The following is a 16,645-nucleotide window of genomic DNA, read 5'->3' as shown; positions in this document are numbered from 1 at the left end:
TTGGCAGGGGGGTTGGACTGGATGATCCCCACAGGTCCCTTCCAACCTCCCACCCATGTGGGATTCTGTGACTCCCTCAACCATCACAAGATGAGGATTCATGAGAGAATTTGCCATCCCATAACTCTTAAAACATAGCATTGGGGGAAAAAATAAAACCCCACAACACAACTGTTCTCTGAGCTGTGTGTTCTTGCCTATGTCCACATAAATCAGTTGCCAATTTCTGTATGTATTTAGGTAAATGCTGCTCCACTTAAAGAACCAAGAGCAGAGCTGTGGTTAATTACCTCTCCCGAGGGAGTTAAAAATGGATTTTTGTGCTGCTTGTATCATAAATTTCTTCTAGGTCCCCTCCAAGCCCTGCAACTCCATGAGTCTGTGACAGCACAAAAGGCTGGAAATTAGCACAAGAAACTGACTCACCTTGATTTTCTTTTTAATGTTTGTTGGGTTTTTTTTGGTCTAAGAATCTAGCTCCAGTGGTCTTTATTTTAGGTTTCTTACCACTTTGGAACAATCTATTTTGAAAACAGTCAAAGAAGGAATGTGGCCCTCTGTACCCCAAAAGAATTTTGGAGGAAGTTTAGCTCTCACAGAGTACAAAACCATGTCTCTGCAGATCCTGCTCCTTCCTGGTGTTAAAAGTATTTTATATTCCTTGAGCAACCTGAAGGAGAAAAAGGGGACAGGGATGTTGGTGGCTTTTTTTCCCACCCTTTAGAAGCTCTTTCTTTTTTTTTGATCAGCAGGTTGCTGTTCAGCTTTCATCTGTGCACACAAATTTCTCTCTTCAGTATAATTACAGCAGCAAGCAGCACTCCCAGCAGGTACACACAGAGGGATACAAAAGCATCCTGAACCTCTGCTAACATTCAGCCAGGGAATGGGAGCTGACAGCACAGCCCCAAGAGGAGTTGTTCCAGTTCATCTAATTGAATTTCAAATTAACCCTCCCCATATTTCTAACTATGACATTTATACTGAGCAAATCCCAGAATCCCAGCATGGTGAGGGTTGGAAAGGACCTGTGGAGATAATCCAGGCCAACCCCCACTGCCAGAGCAAGTTCACCCAGAGCAGGTTGCACAGGATGGCATCCAGAACAACTCCACAACCTCTCTGGGCAGCCTGTTCCAGTCCTCCACCACCTCATATTTAGGTGGACACACAGCTCAGAGAATAGTTGTGTTGGGGCTTTTTGTGTTTAAGAGTTATGGGATGGCAAATTCTCTCATGAATCCTCATCTTGTGATGGTTGAGGGAGTCACAGAATCCCAGCATGGGTGGGAGGTTGGAAGAGACCTGTGGGGATCATCCAGTCCAACCTCACTGCCAAAGCAGGGTACCCACAGCAGCTTGCCCAGGATCACAGAGGCCAGGGGGGTCTGGAATCTCTCCAGAGAAGGAGACTCCACAACCTCTCTGAGCAGCCTGCTCCAGGCCTCCAGCACCCTCACACCAAAGAAGCTTCTCCTCCTGTTTAGGTGGAACCTCCTAGGTTGCAGTTTGTGCCCACTGCCCCTTGTCCTGCCCCAGGGCACCACTGCAAAAAGCCTGGCCCCATCCTCCTGACACCCAGCCTTTGAGTACTGCTAGGCATTGAGAAGATTCCCTCTCAAGTCTTCTTTTTGCCAGGCTAAAAAGCAGTAAGTCCCTCAGCCTTTCTTCGTAACAGAGATGTTCCAGTCCCCTAAATCATCTTTGTAGCCCTTTGCTGTACCCTCTTCAAGCACTTCCCTCTCCTTCTGGAACTGGGAAGCCCAGAACTGGACACAAATAAGACAACCAATAAGACCTTCTGAGGTCTTTACTCTTTGGGGGGGCTCTACAGATGCTCTGTGATGGTTGAGACTTCCATACACTGCACACTGCTATGGGGTCCAGTCACTTACTGAATCATTGCAAGAGGTTTTCCAGGAGAAATGTGCTTTAGATACCCACAGAGAAGAAAATGCCTGCTCAGCTCATCCACCAAACCCAGCCCTGGTTTGCATAGCAAATTACAAATTACTGCCCAGACAGTGCACGGAGATGCGAAAGAGGATCAGAAGCCTCAGCTCTGGCTTCTTGCAGTAAAAATTTATTCTGTTCAGAGAACAGATGTGAGTCACATCAGCAAAAAAAGAAAAAGCCTCTGTGGCATTGTCTGCATTGCTTGTGGGGAGCTAGCAACAGCCTTCCCATGGCAAACACCTCTGAAAGTGGGCAAATCCTCCTGCCAAGGGGATTTTTGTGCCTGCAGTGTGATTTCAGCCTTTCAATAGGCAGCTCTGCCTCTGCAGGTTTGGAGAAGGGGCCAAATTCCTCACTCCTTCCAGGTTTTAGCCCTGCTTGTGCAAACATTGCCCTGGAATGGTTTGTTTCAGTTTCTACTGGAGCAAATTCAAGCGTTGGGGTGAAGGCAATGGGCAGCACCTCTCCTCCATCACCTCCCTTCACCATTCCCTCACTCCTGGGGGGAAGGCAGTGGGCAGCACCTCTGCTCCATCACCTCCTTTCACCATTCCCTCACTCCTGGGGGGAAGGCAGTGGGCAGCACCTCTGCTCCATCACCTCCTTTCACCATTTCCTCACTCCTGGGGGGAAGGCAGTGGGCAGCACCTCTGCTCCATCACCTCCTTTCACCATTCCCTCACTCCTGGGGGGAAGGCAGTGGGCAGCACCTCTGCTCCATCACCTCCCTTCACCATTCCCTCACTCCTGGGGGGAAGGCAGTGGGCAGCACCTCTGCTCCATCACCTCCTTTCACCATTTCCTCACTCCCGGGGGGAAGGCAGTGGGCAGCACCTCTGCTCCATCACCTCCTTTCACCATTTCCTCACTCCTGGGGGGAAGGCAGTGGGCAGCACCTCTGCTCCATCACCTCCTTTCACCATTTCCTCACTCCTGGGGGGAAGGCAGTGGGCAGCACCTCTGCTCCATCACCTCCTTTCACCATTTCCTCACTCCTGGGGGGAAGGCAGTGGGCAGCACCTCTGCTCCATCACCTCCTTTCACCATTTCCTCACTCCCGGGGGGAAGGCAGTGGGCAGCACCTCTGCTCCATCACCTCCTTTCACCATTCCCTCACTCCTGGGGGGAAGGCAGGCTGAGAGACACCTGAAGGGCAGCAGAGCTCTCTGTACCTTCCTGCTTGTCAAGTTTCCCAGCAGCCAGGAAATGCATTGGAAGAAATGAACCAAAAGCTGCCTGGGGCTGCCTGATTCCCCTAATTTTCCTTCTCCCAGCCCTGTGAGATTTCACAGACACAGCACAGCTGATTTTGCCAGGTGCTGGAGCTCACCCTTGGTCACAGAAACTTAGCTCACACATCACACCAATATGTTTTTAACACAAACATATCTGAGATCCAGCAGTGGGTAAGACCCCCCAAAAAACACCAAGGGAAAAAGGAGATGTCAGAAAGCTGGTGGAACATCTTACCCTTTCCTCTATCACCTCCCTTCACCATCCCCTCGTTGCTGCCTGGGGAAGGCAGGCTGAGAGACACCTGAAGGGCAGCAGAACTCTCTGTACCTTCCTGCCTGTCAAGATTCCCAGCAGACAGGAGATGCATTGGAAGAAATGAGCCTAAAACTGCCTGGCTCTACTTGATTCCCCTAGTCTTCCCTTTCCCAGCCCTGTGAGATCTCACAGACACACCACACTTACTCTTGCCAGTCACTGGAGCTCGCCCTTGGTCACAGAAGCTTAACTCACACATCATACCAATATGTTTTCAATACAAACATATCTGAGATCCAGCAGTGGACAAGGCCTCCCCAGAAAACACCCAAGGAAGAAAGAAGATGTCAGGAAGCTGGTGAAATACCTCCCCCTTTACCACCTCCTTTCACCATCCCCTCGTTCCTGCCTGGGGTAAGCCAGGCTGAGAGACACCTGAAGGGCAGCAGAGCTCTCTGTACCTTCCTGCCTATCAAGATTCCCAGCAGACAGGAGATGCATTGGAAGAAATGAACCAAAAGCTGCCCAGGGCTGCTTGTTTCCCCTAACTTCCACTCTCCCAGCCCCGTGAGATCTCACAGACACCTCACACTTACTTCGGCCAGTCGCTGGAGCTCACCCTTGGTCAAGACAGAAGCTTAGCTCACACATCACACCTATGTATGTTTAATCCAAACATATCCGAGATCCAGCAGTGGACAAGGCCCCCCCCAGAAAACACCCAAGGAAAAAGGAAGATGTCAGGAAGCTCCTTTGCTTCACCAGGCCTTTGGTACCTGCTGTGGTGCACACAAGGACAAACCCGCGCGCGTGTGTTAGGTTGGCACTTACTTGTCTCTCCAAGGGCATTAAAGAAGAAAGACAACATCAAATGGTAAAGGTATCACCCAAAACAGAGACACTAAGATGGGTTTGATGAGCAGCTGGTGACCAGGTTTGCTGGATTAGTCAGCAGGGAGCAATGGTTTCTCCTACAAACCTCCATCGGTGTCAACACACCAGGGAGTGACAGCAAAGCCAGCAGGGTTGGTTTGTTAGGAGGGAACAGAAGGTCTACCACTGTTTGCTCAGCCAGGGGTGCATAGGAGCTTGCTGAGTGCCTCAATTTGACAAGATCATAGAATCATTCAATGGTAGGGGTTGGAAGGGACCTCTAGAGATCGAGTCCAACCCCCCTGCCAAAGCAGGAGCACCTAGGGCAGGTCACGTAGGGATGCATCCAGATGGGTCTTGAAAGCCTCTGGAGAAGGAGACTCCACAACCTCTCTGGGCAGCCTGTGCTCCATCACCCTTACAGTAAAGATCTGTAGCTGTAAGCTCCAGCTTGGGCAGGTTGGAGATGACACACACAAAGCAGTGCTCCCAAGGGTGTTGATGCAGTTCTGCAATTTGGGCTCACTTGAGTCTAGTTGCCAGCAATTCCTTTTAAAGTTCTCCTTGGTAAAGAGTGCACTCATGGTGGGCCCCCCTTCTCCTATTGGACCATAAGTGCAAACACTGGTGGAACACCAAAGCCATCAGCCCAGCACAACACAGAGAACAGGAATACAAGAGACAAACCATCCAATGAGGGCAGATGGAAGAGGAGGGGAAAATAGGGAAGGAAGGAACAAAGGGAACTAATTAAGGGGGATGGAGGGAGGGAACCCCAAAAAACAACACCACAAAGGAAGGGAAGGAAACAACAAAAACCACACAGTCAATGTAAGAAGCACCACGAAGTTGCTCACAATCAAATCACAAGCATCAGATGGCAATGCTGCACACCCTCCAGTCCTTCCACCGTACGTTGGGCTGGAGGCTTTCCACAATGATGGCAATGATTTGGATTTTTGGTTTTTTGGGAGAAAACAAGGTGGGGAAGGCATCAGGAGAAGGGGGAAGAGGGAGGTTTGTGTATAGATATATATATAGAGAGAGAAGATATAGGTCATAAAATCCATGTACTGAATATCATAACAGAGAGCAACTCACGGTGAATTAACGCTGGAGACTGACGAGCTGCGAGATACAGTACCTCGAGTTTGCTTTACAAAACTGCACATGCAAAAACAAAACAAACAAAGAAAAACAAAAAGTGAGAAAAGAAAAGAAAAATAACAAATAACTAAAAAAAAAAAAAAAGGAAATTAAAAAAAAAAGGAAAGAAAGAGAGAAAAGAAAAAAAAAGAAAGGAAGAAGAAGAGAAGAGAAACCATAAAAGACATCGGGAGGAGACTCATACAAGGCTGTGTCCTATCGAATGCAGACTGCAGTGTGCATCTCAGGAGGAGACCAGGCAAGCTTCAGAAAGTGTGGAAGCCACAGACACCTTCTAGTTAACAGGGAAACAACCAAAGGATCCAAAAAAAAAAAAAAAAAAAAGGAAGCAGGAGGGGACACACAAAAAAATCAAAAGGTGAATCGAAAGCCACACGATGATATTCGGACTTTATGCCTCCATGTGCTGTACTCACACAATAAAAGTCCTCTGCAGAAGTCATCTTTAGGACCTCAGGGTAGAGGTCTTTGTAGGAACAGGTGGGGATTGCTTTTACAGCTGTGCTGCAAATCATTCTTTCCAAGTGGGAGCAGGATGCTACTTCCCACTCTGGCCCTGTGACACCAGGCGGGAGGAGAGCATGGGCTGGAGGGGGGACCCTGGGCTACATCCCAAGAACCAAAATCCACCTGAGCCCTGGTAGCTGGTGTCAGGCTGTTTCTCCTTGGTCCCTGCCTTGGATTTGCTCTTCAGAGTCATAGAGTCATAGAATCATAGAATCAGTCAGGGTTGGAAGGGACCACAAGGATCATCTAGTTCCAACCCCCCTGCCATGGGCAGGGACACCTCACAGTCAGCTGCCTCTGTCCTCTGACAGGCATGGGGCTGTGCCTGAGCTCAGGCTGCCTGAGTGCTGCTCTCCATGGCTAACCACTGGAGGTCTGCTGCAGCTTGGGCAGGGCTCTACACCCTATTGAAGGAGCCTGTTTCAGTTCACAAGGAAATGTTGTAGATTCTCCTCCATCCAGTGTCTGTACAAACACCATGACACAAAGGGGGTTCTATATACAGAGATCACTGCTCATAGAGAAGAAGAGTTGATTCCTTGGCATGGAATCTGCAGAAAAACAGGATTCTAGATATCCTGCTGGGTCTTGGCTTGAGGCTCTGATTTGGTCACAGCCATAAAGAGTAACTTTGATAAATCTACAAAGATTCATAGAATGATTTGGGTTGGAAGGAACCTTAAGGATCATCCAGTTCCAACCCCCTGCCACAGTCAGGGACACCTCCCACCAGCCCAGGTTGCTCAAGGACTCATCCAACCTGGCCTTGAACACCTCCAGGGAGGGGGCGTCTGTGGCCTCCCTGGGCAACCTGTTCCAGTGTCTCACCACTCTTAACTTACATCACCCAAAGAGCCCTCCTCAAAGCTGAAAAGAAAATCCCTTTACCTCCTGACTGTGCCTCTCCAGTTACAGTGGTTTTATTTTTTCCTCTTGCTTCCATCAGAGTTTTGTTCTGTTATCAATCAATACTAGCAAACCAGAAGGTCCAATTAAAGTCTGATGTGCTTTGGATATAAATAGAGTTTTAAACAGACATTTACTTAAAACTAATGGATTCTTCTGAACAGAAACATTGGCCCATGTTAAGCATGTGACCCCAAAATCCAGAGGTCATGAAAGCTGGAATGGATTTAAAGGAAATTATGAAAGGCACCATCAAAGTTTTGCTTGGGGCAAGTAATCTGCTGAGCAGTCACAGGTGAAGCACTTGGCCTAAGCTTCAGTATTTCAGAGAACAAACCCCTGGCTGCTCAAATGCTTCAAGCACAGGTAAAAGGAAGACTTGTGATGGAGGAGAATGTACTGGGGAACACCAACTTGTGCAACACCTGTGGCAATCTGGCTTTTGATTGCTGAAAGCAGATCTCAATATCTCTCAGCAGGAGGCTTGAATGGACCTTTGCATTTATCCCTGCCTGGTTTGGTGCAGTGCGGGGTGGAGGCCACTCTCTGCTCCTGCCAAGTGTCCTTGTAACCTGGCCAGCTAACATTATGCAAGTCCTGCAGCACTCCAGGCTTGCTGCTCTGCTCCCTTTGCTGGAGTCTGCTTTTTCTCTCTCTCTTTTTTTTTTTTTTTTTAAACCATAAATTGGAGTAAATTGATGCTGGAACTGTAGGGTGTAAAAAGCCATGAGGCAAAGACAGCTTCCTTTTCCAACTTAAATGGCAGAAGTACCTGAGCTTTGCTCATTGCTACTTACCATCCATGAGGGGCAGAGCACAAGAGAGTGTCTTTTGGTGGAGCTGAATCACCATTACACCAACAGCAAAGGCAAAAAGGGAAGCTAAGGGGAGGAGTGACACTACCTCACACATCAACACACTTCAGGGGAAGAAAGAAAGGGAAGACATCACAAACCAGCAAGAGAACACCACCTCTTCTGCTCTACACATCACCCAGCACAGGACATTCTACAGGCTGGGTGTTCAAGCACACTTCTTGCTGTGTCCTGTTAGGTACTGAAAGCCCAACAGGGGTTTGGAAACAGACCACAGTATTTCCAAGACAAAAGGAAAATATGGAACCTCAGATGGAAAAATGCCCTGGAGAGAAACAGAGCAACTCTTCCCCCTTCATCCCCAGACCTGTACAAAAGGGACCCTGAGAAACCAGTGTGAAATGATGTGCCACCTGCAAGTGCTTCTGGCACTTTTCTAAGGACTGCTTGGAACAAGCATGGGAGGGACCAGCAGAACTCAGTCAGAGCCTGGAGAGAAAAGGAGGTCTCTAGAGGGTGGAATGTTGCCTGGGAAGCCCTTTGAAAAATGGTGGTGGGCAATCCTACAGAATGTGCTTGGTGCCCACACTGCATGAACTGCCTGTGCCACTGTCAGCAAAGTTTCACCCACCCCATCTGGGAAGTTCTTCCCCATGAAGAACTCTCACCCTGTATCTATACTTACATCATTTCCTTGGGTCTGGCTACCACTGTTACCCATCGCTAGGGAATTCAAACCCCTACCAACAACCAAAAGCTTCACCCAGCATGACTTCAGCACAAGTGCCTGGGGGGGTTCCTATGAATTTAGTGCCTGCTCACTGCTGTGACTTCTATTTGAAGACTTTTGCCAAGAAAAGGTGAAGAGAGGCCACTGGAAAATACATGGGGCTCTGGATGCCAGGTGAGCCATGGCTTGTGTCCTCTCCAGCTGGTCTGCTGGTCCACACTGGGCTGGGTGTGCTTATCACAGCCCCTTTTGTACTGGCCATTGGTGCAGCTCTGGCTGGGATAGGAAAGGTGGAGGAGGAATCCAAAAATGGGGAGCTCAGGCTTTGGGTCAGGCAAACAGAGAAAAATCAAACCCTGTTTGCACTGTGGTCATTGTGTGACCCAGAGGAAGAAGCCTCACAGCTTTCCCTTCCAGCAGCATCACAAAGGGCTTTGCAGATCCACTGCCTGCAGAATTGGCCTCTTGAACCCCCTCCTCCATTCTGGCCACCAAGGAAGCTGCACCAATGGTTTGCTCTAAAGACCCCATGGGCCTGTGCACTCTCTCAGTGGTTTCAATGTTGTAGGAAACAGAGGGTCTTAAAGACAAAGCTGGGCAAACCACAGGAACCCAGAAACTCACCTCCAGAAACAACAAAGCAAGGAAAATGCTAAACAGAAAACAAACAAACAAACAAAACATAAATAAATCACAAAAATAAGAAGGAAACAATGGGCTCAAGTGAAAACCCCAGCAACAGGTCTGAAACAGTCTGCTTTAAAACCAAACATTGCAACAGAGACAAAACCAACGCCCCAGGGCAGCTCTTAATCCTCAAAGGAAAAAGAAAACAAACCACAAAACACCAAAGAGCATCCATCCAGGATAGAGTTCACCAGGTGAAAAACAAACAAACAAATACCAAAAAGCATCCATCCAGGATAGAGTTCACCAGGTGAAACAAAACAAACACCAAAAAGCATCCATCCAGGATAGAGTTCACCAGGTGAAACAAAACAAACACCAAAAAGCATCCATCCAGGATAGAGTTCACCAGATGAAAAAAACCAAACAAACACCAAAAGCATCCATCCAGGATAGAGTTCACCAGGTAGAAAAAAACAAACAAACAAACACCAAAAAGCATCCATCCAGGATAGAGTTCACCAGATGAAAAAAAAAAAACCAAACAAACAGCAAAAAGCATCCATCCAGGATAGAGTTCACCAGGTGAAACAAAACAAACACCAAAAAGCATCCATCCAGGATAGAGTTCACCAGGTGAAAAAAAACAAACACACACCAAAAAGCATCCATCCAGGATAGAGTTCACCAGATGAAAACAAACAAACAAACCCCAAGCCAAACAAACTGACAAATCTGTTCACATTAAGTCCCTTTGCTGGAGAAGAAGACAAATGAGGGAGAGCCTGGGAGATGGATGAAGTAAGAGCTACAAAGCAAAAGCAGGTAGAACATTGTGATAAAGCACTGGGAGTCAGCTCCAAGATGGATGGTACCTCACCACCACTGCAATCAAGGTGGAGGGACCTCAGCACTGCTGCTATAATGAGGCTGTCATTAAACAGACACCTTGACACCACTCACTCACTTGGAGTGAGTCCAGAGGAAGCCACAAAGATGCTCCAAGGGCTGGAGCAGCTCTGCTGTGAGCACAGGCTGAGGGAGCTGGGGGTGTGCAGCCTGGGGAAGAGAAGACTCTGGGGGGACCTTAGAGCTGTGTTCCAATACCTGAAGGGATCCTGCAGGAAGGATGCAGAGGGACTTTTCATGAGGGTGTCCAGCAACAGGACAAGGAAAAATGGTTTGAGCTGAGGGAGAGAAGGTTTAGATTGGATCTTAGGAAGAAGTTCTTCGGTACCAAGGGTGGTGAGATACTGGAACAGGTTGACAGAGAGATTGTGGATATCTCCTCCCTGGGGGTGTTAGATTGGATAAGGCCTTGAGCAACCAAGTCTAGTTGAGAGCAGATGATCACTGAGGTCCCTTCCAACCTAAGCCATTCTGTGAGCTATCAAGCACAAGGCAATCTGTGGCTCAAGCAGGAGTGTCTTGTATCTGTTGAGGTGAAGGCATCTCTTTGGGTGCTTTGGACTCAACAAGCAGCCAGCTTCTTATCCCTAGGAAGTGACATTCTGCAGGTGATGCAATCAACTGATCATTTCCTGGAGGTCAGTTGTGAACAGAGGCTTGACTGGTAGAGAAGAGCCAGTGAAGATGGACTGCAGGGACAGGAGGTAGCACTGGAGGTGGCCAAGAAACCTGTGGCCATGGTACTTTGGGACAGAGAATCACAGAATCATAGAATCAACCAGGTTGGAAGAGACCTCCAAGATCCTCCAGCCCAACCTATCCCCCAGCCCTATCCAATCAACCAGACCATGGCACTAAGTGCCTCACCCAGGCTGCTCTTGAACATCTCCAGGGATGGAGACTCCACCACCTCCCTGGGCAGCACATCCCAATGGCAAATCTCTCTCTCTGTGAAGAACTTCCTCCTAACCCCCAGCCTAGACCTCCCCTGGCACAGCTTGAGACTGTGTCCTCTTGTTCTGCTGCTGGGTGCCTGGGAGCAAAGCCCAACCCCCACCTGGCTACAACCTCCCTTCAGGTAGTTGTAGACAGCAATGAGGTCTGCCCTGAGCCTCCTCTTCTCCAGGCTGAACACCCCCAGCTCCCTCAGCCTCTCCTCACAGGGCTGTGCTCCAGACCCCTCCCCAGCTTTGTTGCCCTTCTCTAGACACCTTCCAGTCCCTCAACATCTCTCTTGAATTGAGGAGCCCAGAACTGGACACAGCACTCAAGGTGTGGCCTGATCAGAGCTGAGCACAGGGCAGGATGACTTCCCTGCTCCTGCTGGCCACACTATTGCTGATCCAGGGCAGGATGCCATTGGCTCTCCTGGGCACCCGGGCACACTGCTGGCTCATGTTCAGCTGCTGTCCACCAGCACCCCCAGGTCCCTCTCTGCCTGGCTGCTCTCAGCCACTCTGTCCCCAGCCTGTAGCTCTGCTTGGGGTTGTTGTGGCCAAAGTGTAGTGGTTTAAAGGCCATGGGGGTGCTGGGTTGATGGTTGGTCTGGATGAGCTCAGAGGGCTTTTCCAACCAGATTAATTCTATGATTCTATGAGTGTACAAATGGTGAGCACAGGAAAATGCTGGAGGTGGAGGAGCAGCAGGTAGAGCACTCCAGAGTAAGGAATGGCCTGGAAGGAGGCTTGGGAGAGGATAAATGCTCTCAGTCCTTGATGTAGGAATCAAAACAGCAAGCACAGCACCTCACTGCTGAAGCAGCAGAACAATTTGACTTCTCACCAGCCCCAGCCCCAGGACAGCTTTATCACCTCTGTGGGAGGTGGACAAGCAGGCTGGGAACATGAACACCATGACTAAGGAAATGCAAGTCACAGTGCCCTCTGCTAACACCTGAGAAACTTGTCTTGATGGCTGCAGGTAGAGAAAAAGTTGATGTTTTCAGAACACTAACTCAAGTTGTAGGTAGCTGCTGCTGCAGAAATTCATTTCCATGCCTTATGAAAAGAAGATCAAATTATGCAACTAAAAAATTCATTCCTTAGGAAGAAGTAAGAAGACAAACTGATAGGGCAGGTCCATCTTTGGTAGCTCAGCCCCAGTTTTTTCCCCCATTCCCTGCTCACCACCCCAAGCTCTGCAGGGGATATTTCCACATGCCCCAAAATGCCATTTTCAAGCATGCCAAGAATGGCAACGTGCTGGGCATGGCCAGCTCTGAATTGCATCAGATCTCTCAAGTCTTGCCATCACCATGGCACCTGCTTCACCTTCAGGACCTTTGTGTAGCTTGAGAGCATAAGAAATGAGGTAGTGGGGTGCACTTAGCTGGGGTGCACTTAGCTGTCAACTATGGGTCCCTATCATCATCCCTACTGTAGTGGAAGGAGCTGTCTGAGAGATAAGTGCTGCAAACCTGGAAGCTGCAGCTGCTAAGTCCTTTTGGAGCTGACTGTGGATGTGTTTATGTATCAAACAAATTGCTCTGGCATGAGTTCATTAGATCTCTTCTGGATCATGAGCCAGCAAGCCATCCATACACCTATTTCTGCCTCATCAAACACCGAACTTTCTCCCTTGCCTTCTCCTCTGTGTCATTATCCATTTGGTCATCAACCTACTGACCTGAACACAGTTTTTATTCCAAAGTAAAGCCCTGTGAGCTCTCTGAGTGGCCTGCTGAGCTCCAAACTGGCTCTGAAGCAGAGAGAAGCAGAAGTCATGTGAGGGTGGATGGCTGATGGCTCCACACAGCCTGCAGAATGTGGTTGCAGTGAGGAGCTACACTGTGGGATGTGCTCCTTTGTGAGCCTCATTACCTCCTGTACTGATCTGGGCAGATGCAGTTTGAGGCAAAATAGGCAAAAATCCACCATTCTGTGAGACCTCACTTTGAAAACTGCACCCAGTCGTAGTGTCCCCATCATAAGAAGGAGATGGAACTGTTGGAGAGAGTCCAGAGGAGGGCCACAAGGATGATCCAAGGGCTGGAGCAGCTCTGCTGTGAGGACAGGCTGAGGGAGCTGGGGGTGTTCTGCCTGGAGAAGACTCCAGGGGGACCTTAGAGCTGCCTTCCAGTACCTGAAGGGATCCTACAAGAAGGCTGCAGAGGGACTCTTCATGAGGGTGTCAAAAGACAGGACAAGGGGGAATGGTTTGAAGCTGAGGGGGAGCAGGGTTGGACTGGAGCTGAGGAAGAAGCTCCTCAGTATGAGGGTGGTGAGACTCTGGAATAGGCTGCCCAGAGAGGTTGTGGATGTCTTCTCCCTGGAGGTGCTCCAGACCAGACTGGATGGGGCCTTGAGCAACCAAGTCTAGTTGAGAGGCATCCCTGCCCATGGCAAGGAGGTCAGGGTAGATGATCTCTAAAGCCCTTTCCCACCAAAGCCCTTCCCTGATTCTGTCCTCACTTTCGATTGTGGCTCACAGATGTGGCCCTGAGTTACTGCCAATTAAGTGAAAGGAGCCATGGAACAAGGTTACTTAAAATAACTAACCATGCAGTGTGAAGTCTTAGCTCCATTTAAAGTCTTGGGCTTTATTCAGATTTCTAAGAACTCTTCCCATGCACTATGATTTGATTAGAAAAGAAAAACCACAAGCAAACAAGCAGCATCTGGCTCTTTGAAATAGCAGTCCCAGGAAATTCATCACAGAGCAAGAGCAAACAGCTTCTTTTGACTTCTTGCCAAGACTGGACAGGAAATCATTGCAAGAAAAGGATCACATTTAAAACCAGCAAAGAGACACAAGCACAAACAGGAGCTGATTAAAGCAGCAAAGGCAAAAGAAAGTGGTAAGAAGACTCAAATAGTCCAACTAATAATATTATTTTTCCTTCACATGTCATGAGCTGGCTCCATTTGGCTTTTGTGTCTCTGATGAAGTCAGTCACAGTCTCAGCCACGAGGGTCTGGAGAGAAGGAGCAGAGTGAAGGAAGAAAGAAGGATCCTGCTGCAGTTCAGAGGCTTTGCAATAAAACCAAACAGGAAATTTCTTTTTCTGTGCCTGAGCTTCTCCAGCCTTTGGAGGTCTCCCCTGCAAAGTGTGTGGGGGTCTGGAAAACATCAGCAGCTCTCAGGAAAATGCACCACCAGATTTTTTTTTTTAATTTTTTTTTTTCTGATGCTGGTTGTCTCAGTGCTAAAATTCCAGAAGAGTTAAATGAATCCTTAAGGAGAACTTACTCTTCAGTAAATCCATGCAAGACACAGGCCAGTGATGCCAGGCAGGCACAATTCTGTGCTGACCTCAGCAACATCTGGCAAATCTACACAGAATTTTCTCACTCCAGTTTGGACCTCTGCCTATGAAAAGAAGGGGCCCAAGGCTGTTCAACATCTTCATCAATGATATAGGCAGTGAGATTGAGGGCACCCTCTGCAAGTCTGAGTGGTGCTCTTGATGAGACTGAAGGACAGGATGGCATCCAGAGGGAACTGGACAGGCTGCAGAGGTGGCTGAGGAGAATTTCATGAGATTGGCAAAGTGAGGTCCTGCACTCAGGTTGGGGCAACCCTCAATATCAGTCCAGGCTGGGGGATGAGGACATTCAGAGCAGCCCTGCAAAGAGGGACTTGAGGATGCTGATGGACAAGAAGCTGGAGAGGAGTCAGCAGTGGGCACTGGCAGCCCAGAAGGCCAGTGGCAGCCTGGGCTGCATCCAAAGCAATGTGGCCAGAGATGGAGGGAGGGGATCCTGCCCCTCTGCTCTGCTCTGGGGGCACCTCACCTGCAGTGCTGTGTCCAGATATGGGGCCCTCAACAGCAGAGAGACATGGACCTGATGAAGTGGTTACAGAGGAGGCAATGAACTTGATCAGAGGGCTGGAGAACCTCTCCTATGGGCACAGGCTGAGAGAGCTGGGTCTGTTCAGCCTGGAGAAGAGAAGGCGTTGGGGAGACCTTACAGCAGTCTTCCAGTACCTGAAGGGGACCTACAGGAAGTCTAAGGAGGGACTGTTCAGAAAGGCCTGTGGGGATAGGGTGAGGGGCAATGGTGTGAAACTGGAGCAGGGCAGATTGAGGTTGGACATCAGGAGGAAGTTCTGCACAATGAGGATGATGAAATACTGGAACAGGTTGCCCAAGAGGTGGTTGAGGTCCCATCCCTGGAAATATTCAAGATTGTACTTGATGTGGCCCTGGGTAGCCTGATCTAGTTGGAGGTATCCCTGCTGCCTGGTAGGGTAGTTGGACAAGATGACCTTTGAGAGTCTCTTCCAACCTGATGCATTCTGTGACTGTGATTTTTCTGAGGATTCTGGTCCCAAAGGCTCCGTGTCTGCATCCATGCAGAAATCCTGCCTCTGAAGATGCAAATGGATATTTCCAGCTACAAACCAGTGACTACTCCCAGAGGTGACTCCCAGCACTCTCTCAAAGAGCAAAGATCTATCCAAGCATACTTGGCAGCTGACATTTAGGAGATGTCTTTAGCCTTACGTTCTTGAGCCAGCGATCGTTAAGGAGTAGTTAATTCATTAGCAGCACAAATACCTCATGTAATTAAAAGTCCAAAGCAAAACATTAACACTTCACCTGGTGAAATCTACCCCAGGACAGCTTAAAGAGAAAACTCCTTTTAAGATACAGTTCTTTGTAGCAAGGCAAGAGAGGAGGCATTACAAAGAAAAACAAAGGAAAGGAAAGGAAAGACTTCATTAAATTCATGGTTAAGCGATCAGCCTTCAACTGCTCACTCAACCTAAAGCCCTGCCAGTCAACAGAGGTGGTCAGAAAGGGCTGACAGAGTACTATGGGATGCTCCACTTGAACAGACAAATACATTGACACTGAAAAGCAGAAACCAAACAGTCCAGTTCCCAAAGAGTAAAGCGGTGCTTACGCGGCTATGGAAATGTTGGCTGCAGACATGGGGCTGACTTCTGCCACTTCCTTGGCCTTCTGCAGGGCAAGCTTTTGGTTGGTGGCTTCCTCCATCTCCTCCTCATCCTGGTGTAGAAAATCAAGAGGAATTAGGGCATGCATCAGCTGCTGACACTAAGCAGAGGTGCCCAAGGCACGAGTCATAGGTGACTGCCGCCGCCGGGCTGTCGGAGCAGGGCAAAGTCAGCACAAGCAAACAGAATTTCACAGCTTCTGGGTAGGGCCTTGATGGCAACAGCAGCTGGGCAAGAGGAGACTGAGAAATGCATCTTTACCAATCCTTTTACACCTCCCTCTCAAAGCTTTCTTACCTCTCTGTGATCTCCTCTTATCACTTACTGTTTGGTTAGGAGGCTCTGGCAGGGCAGGGCCAGACCTGACCACAAGTGTGACATTGCTGGGGTGAAATGAGCCTCATTCAGCTCAGGACTGCATGGGTAAAAACACTCTAAAGCTCACAGCTTACTGAAATGTGTGAGACACACTCCTGAACCCTCCATGATCACCAGTGTGGCTTTTCAGAACCACTAAATCCAGTAAACAGCACTGGACTGGACTGGTCCTGCTCACACTGCTTTTACCCCAAGTATTTCCATTCCATTGCGGACATAGAGGGTGAAAAGAAATGAGGACCTGTAGCAAAGTGTGGTGTGCAGGATCAGGTGTGGGTCACCAAGATGGTTGTGTTCATGCTTTCTGCCCACCTCCCACATGCCACATCATGGGGATTTTTAACCTCTGTTGGCACTGCAAGATGCCCCCAGAGTACAGCTG

The 16,645-nt window shown here is 48.9% G+C and overlaps 1 protein-coding gene across 1 annotated transcript in view; it reads right to left on the bottom strand.

Moving 5' to 3' along the window:
• CACNA1B (calcium voltage-gated channel subunit alpha1 B) overlaps positions 1–16,645 on the bottom strand; it is a 437,648-nt gene that overhangs the window by 131,233 nt on the left and 289,770 nt on the right. The window contains exons 19-20 of the mRNA XM_054393221.1: positions 15,831–15,937; positions 5,422–5,484 (exon numbers count right to left, since the gene is read on the bottom strand). Coding sequence (XP_054249196.1) covers positions 5,422–5,484; positions 15,831–15,937 — 170 coding nt within the window. The remainder of the gene's footprint in view (positions 1–5,421; positions 5,485–15,830; positions 15,938–16,645) is intronic.

The sequence above is a fragment of the Indicator indicator genome, chromosome 28, assembly GCF_027791375.1.
Source record: "Indicator indicator isolate 239-I01 chromosome 28, UM_Iind_1.1, whole genome shotgun sequence".
Lineage (NCBI taxonomy): Eukaryota > Metazoa > Chordata > Aves > Piciformes > Indicatoridae > Indicator > Indicator indicator.
The sequence above is the reverse complement of the archived record's forward strand: the minus strand, read 5'-3'. Positions and strand labels throughout refer to the sequence as shown.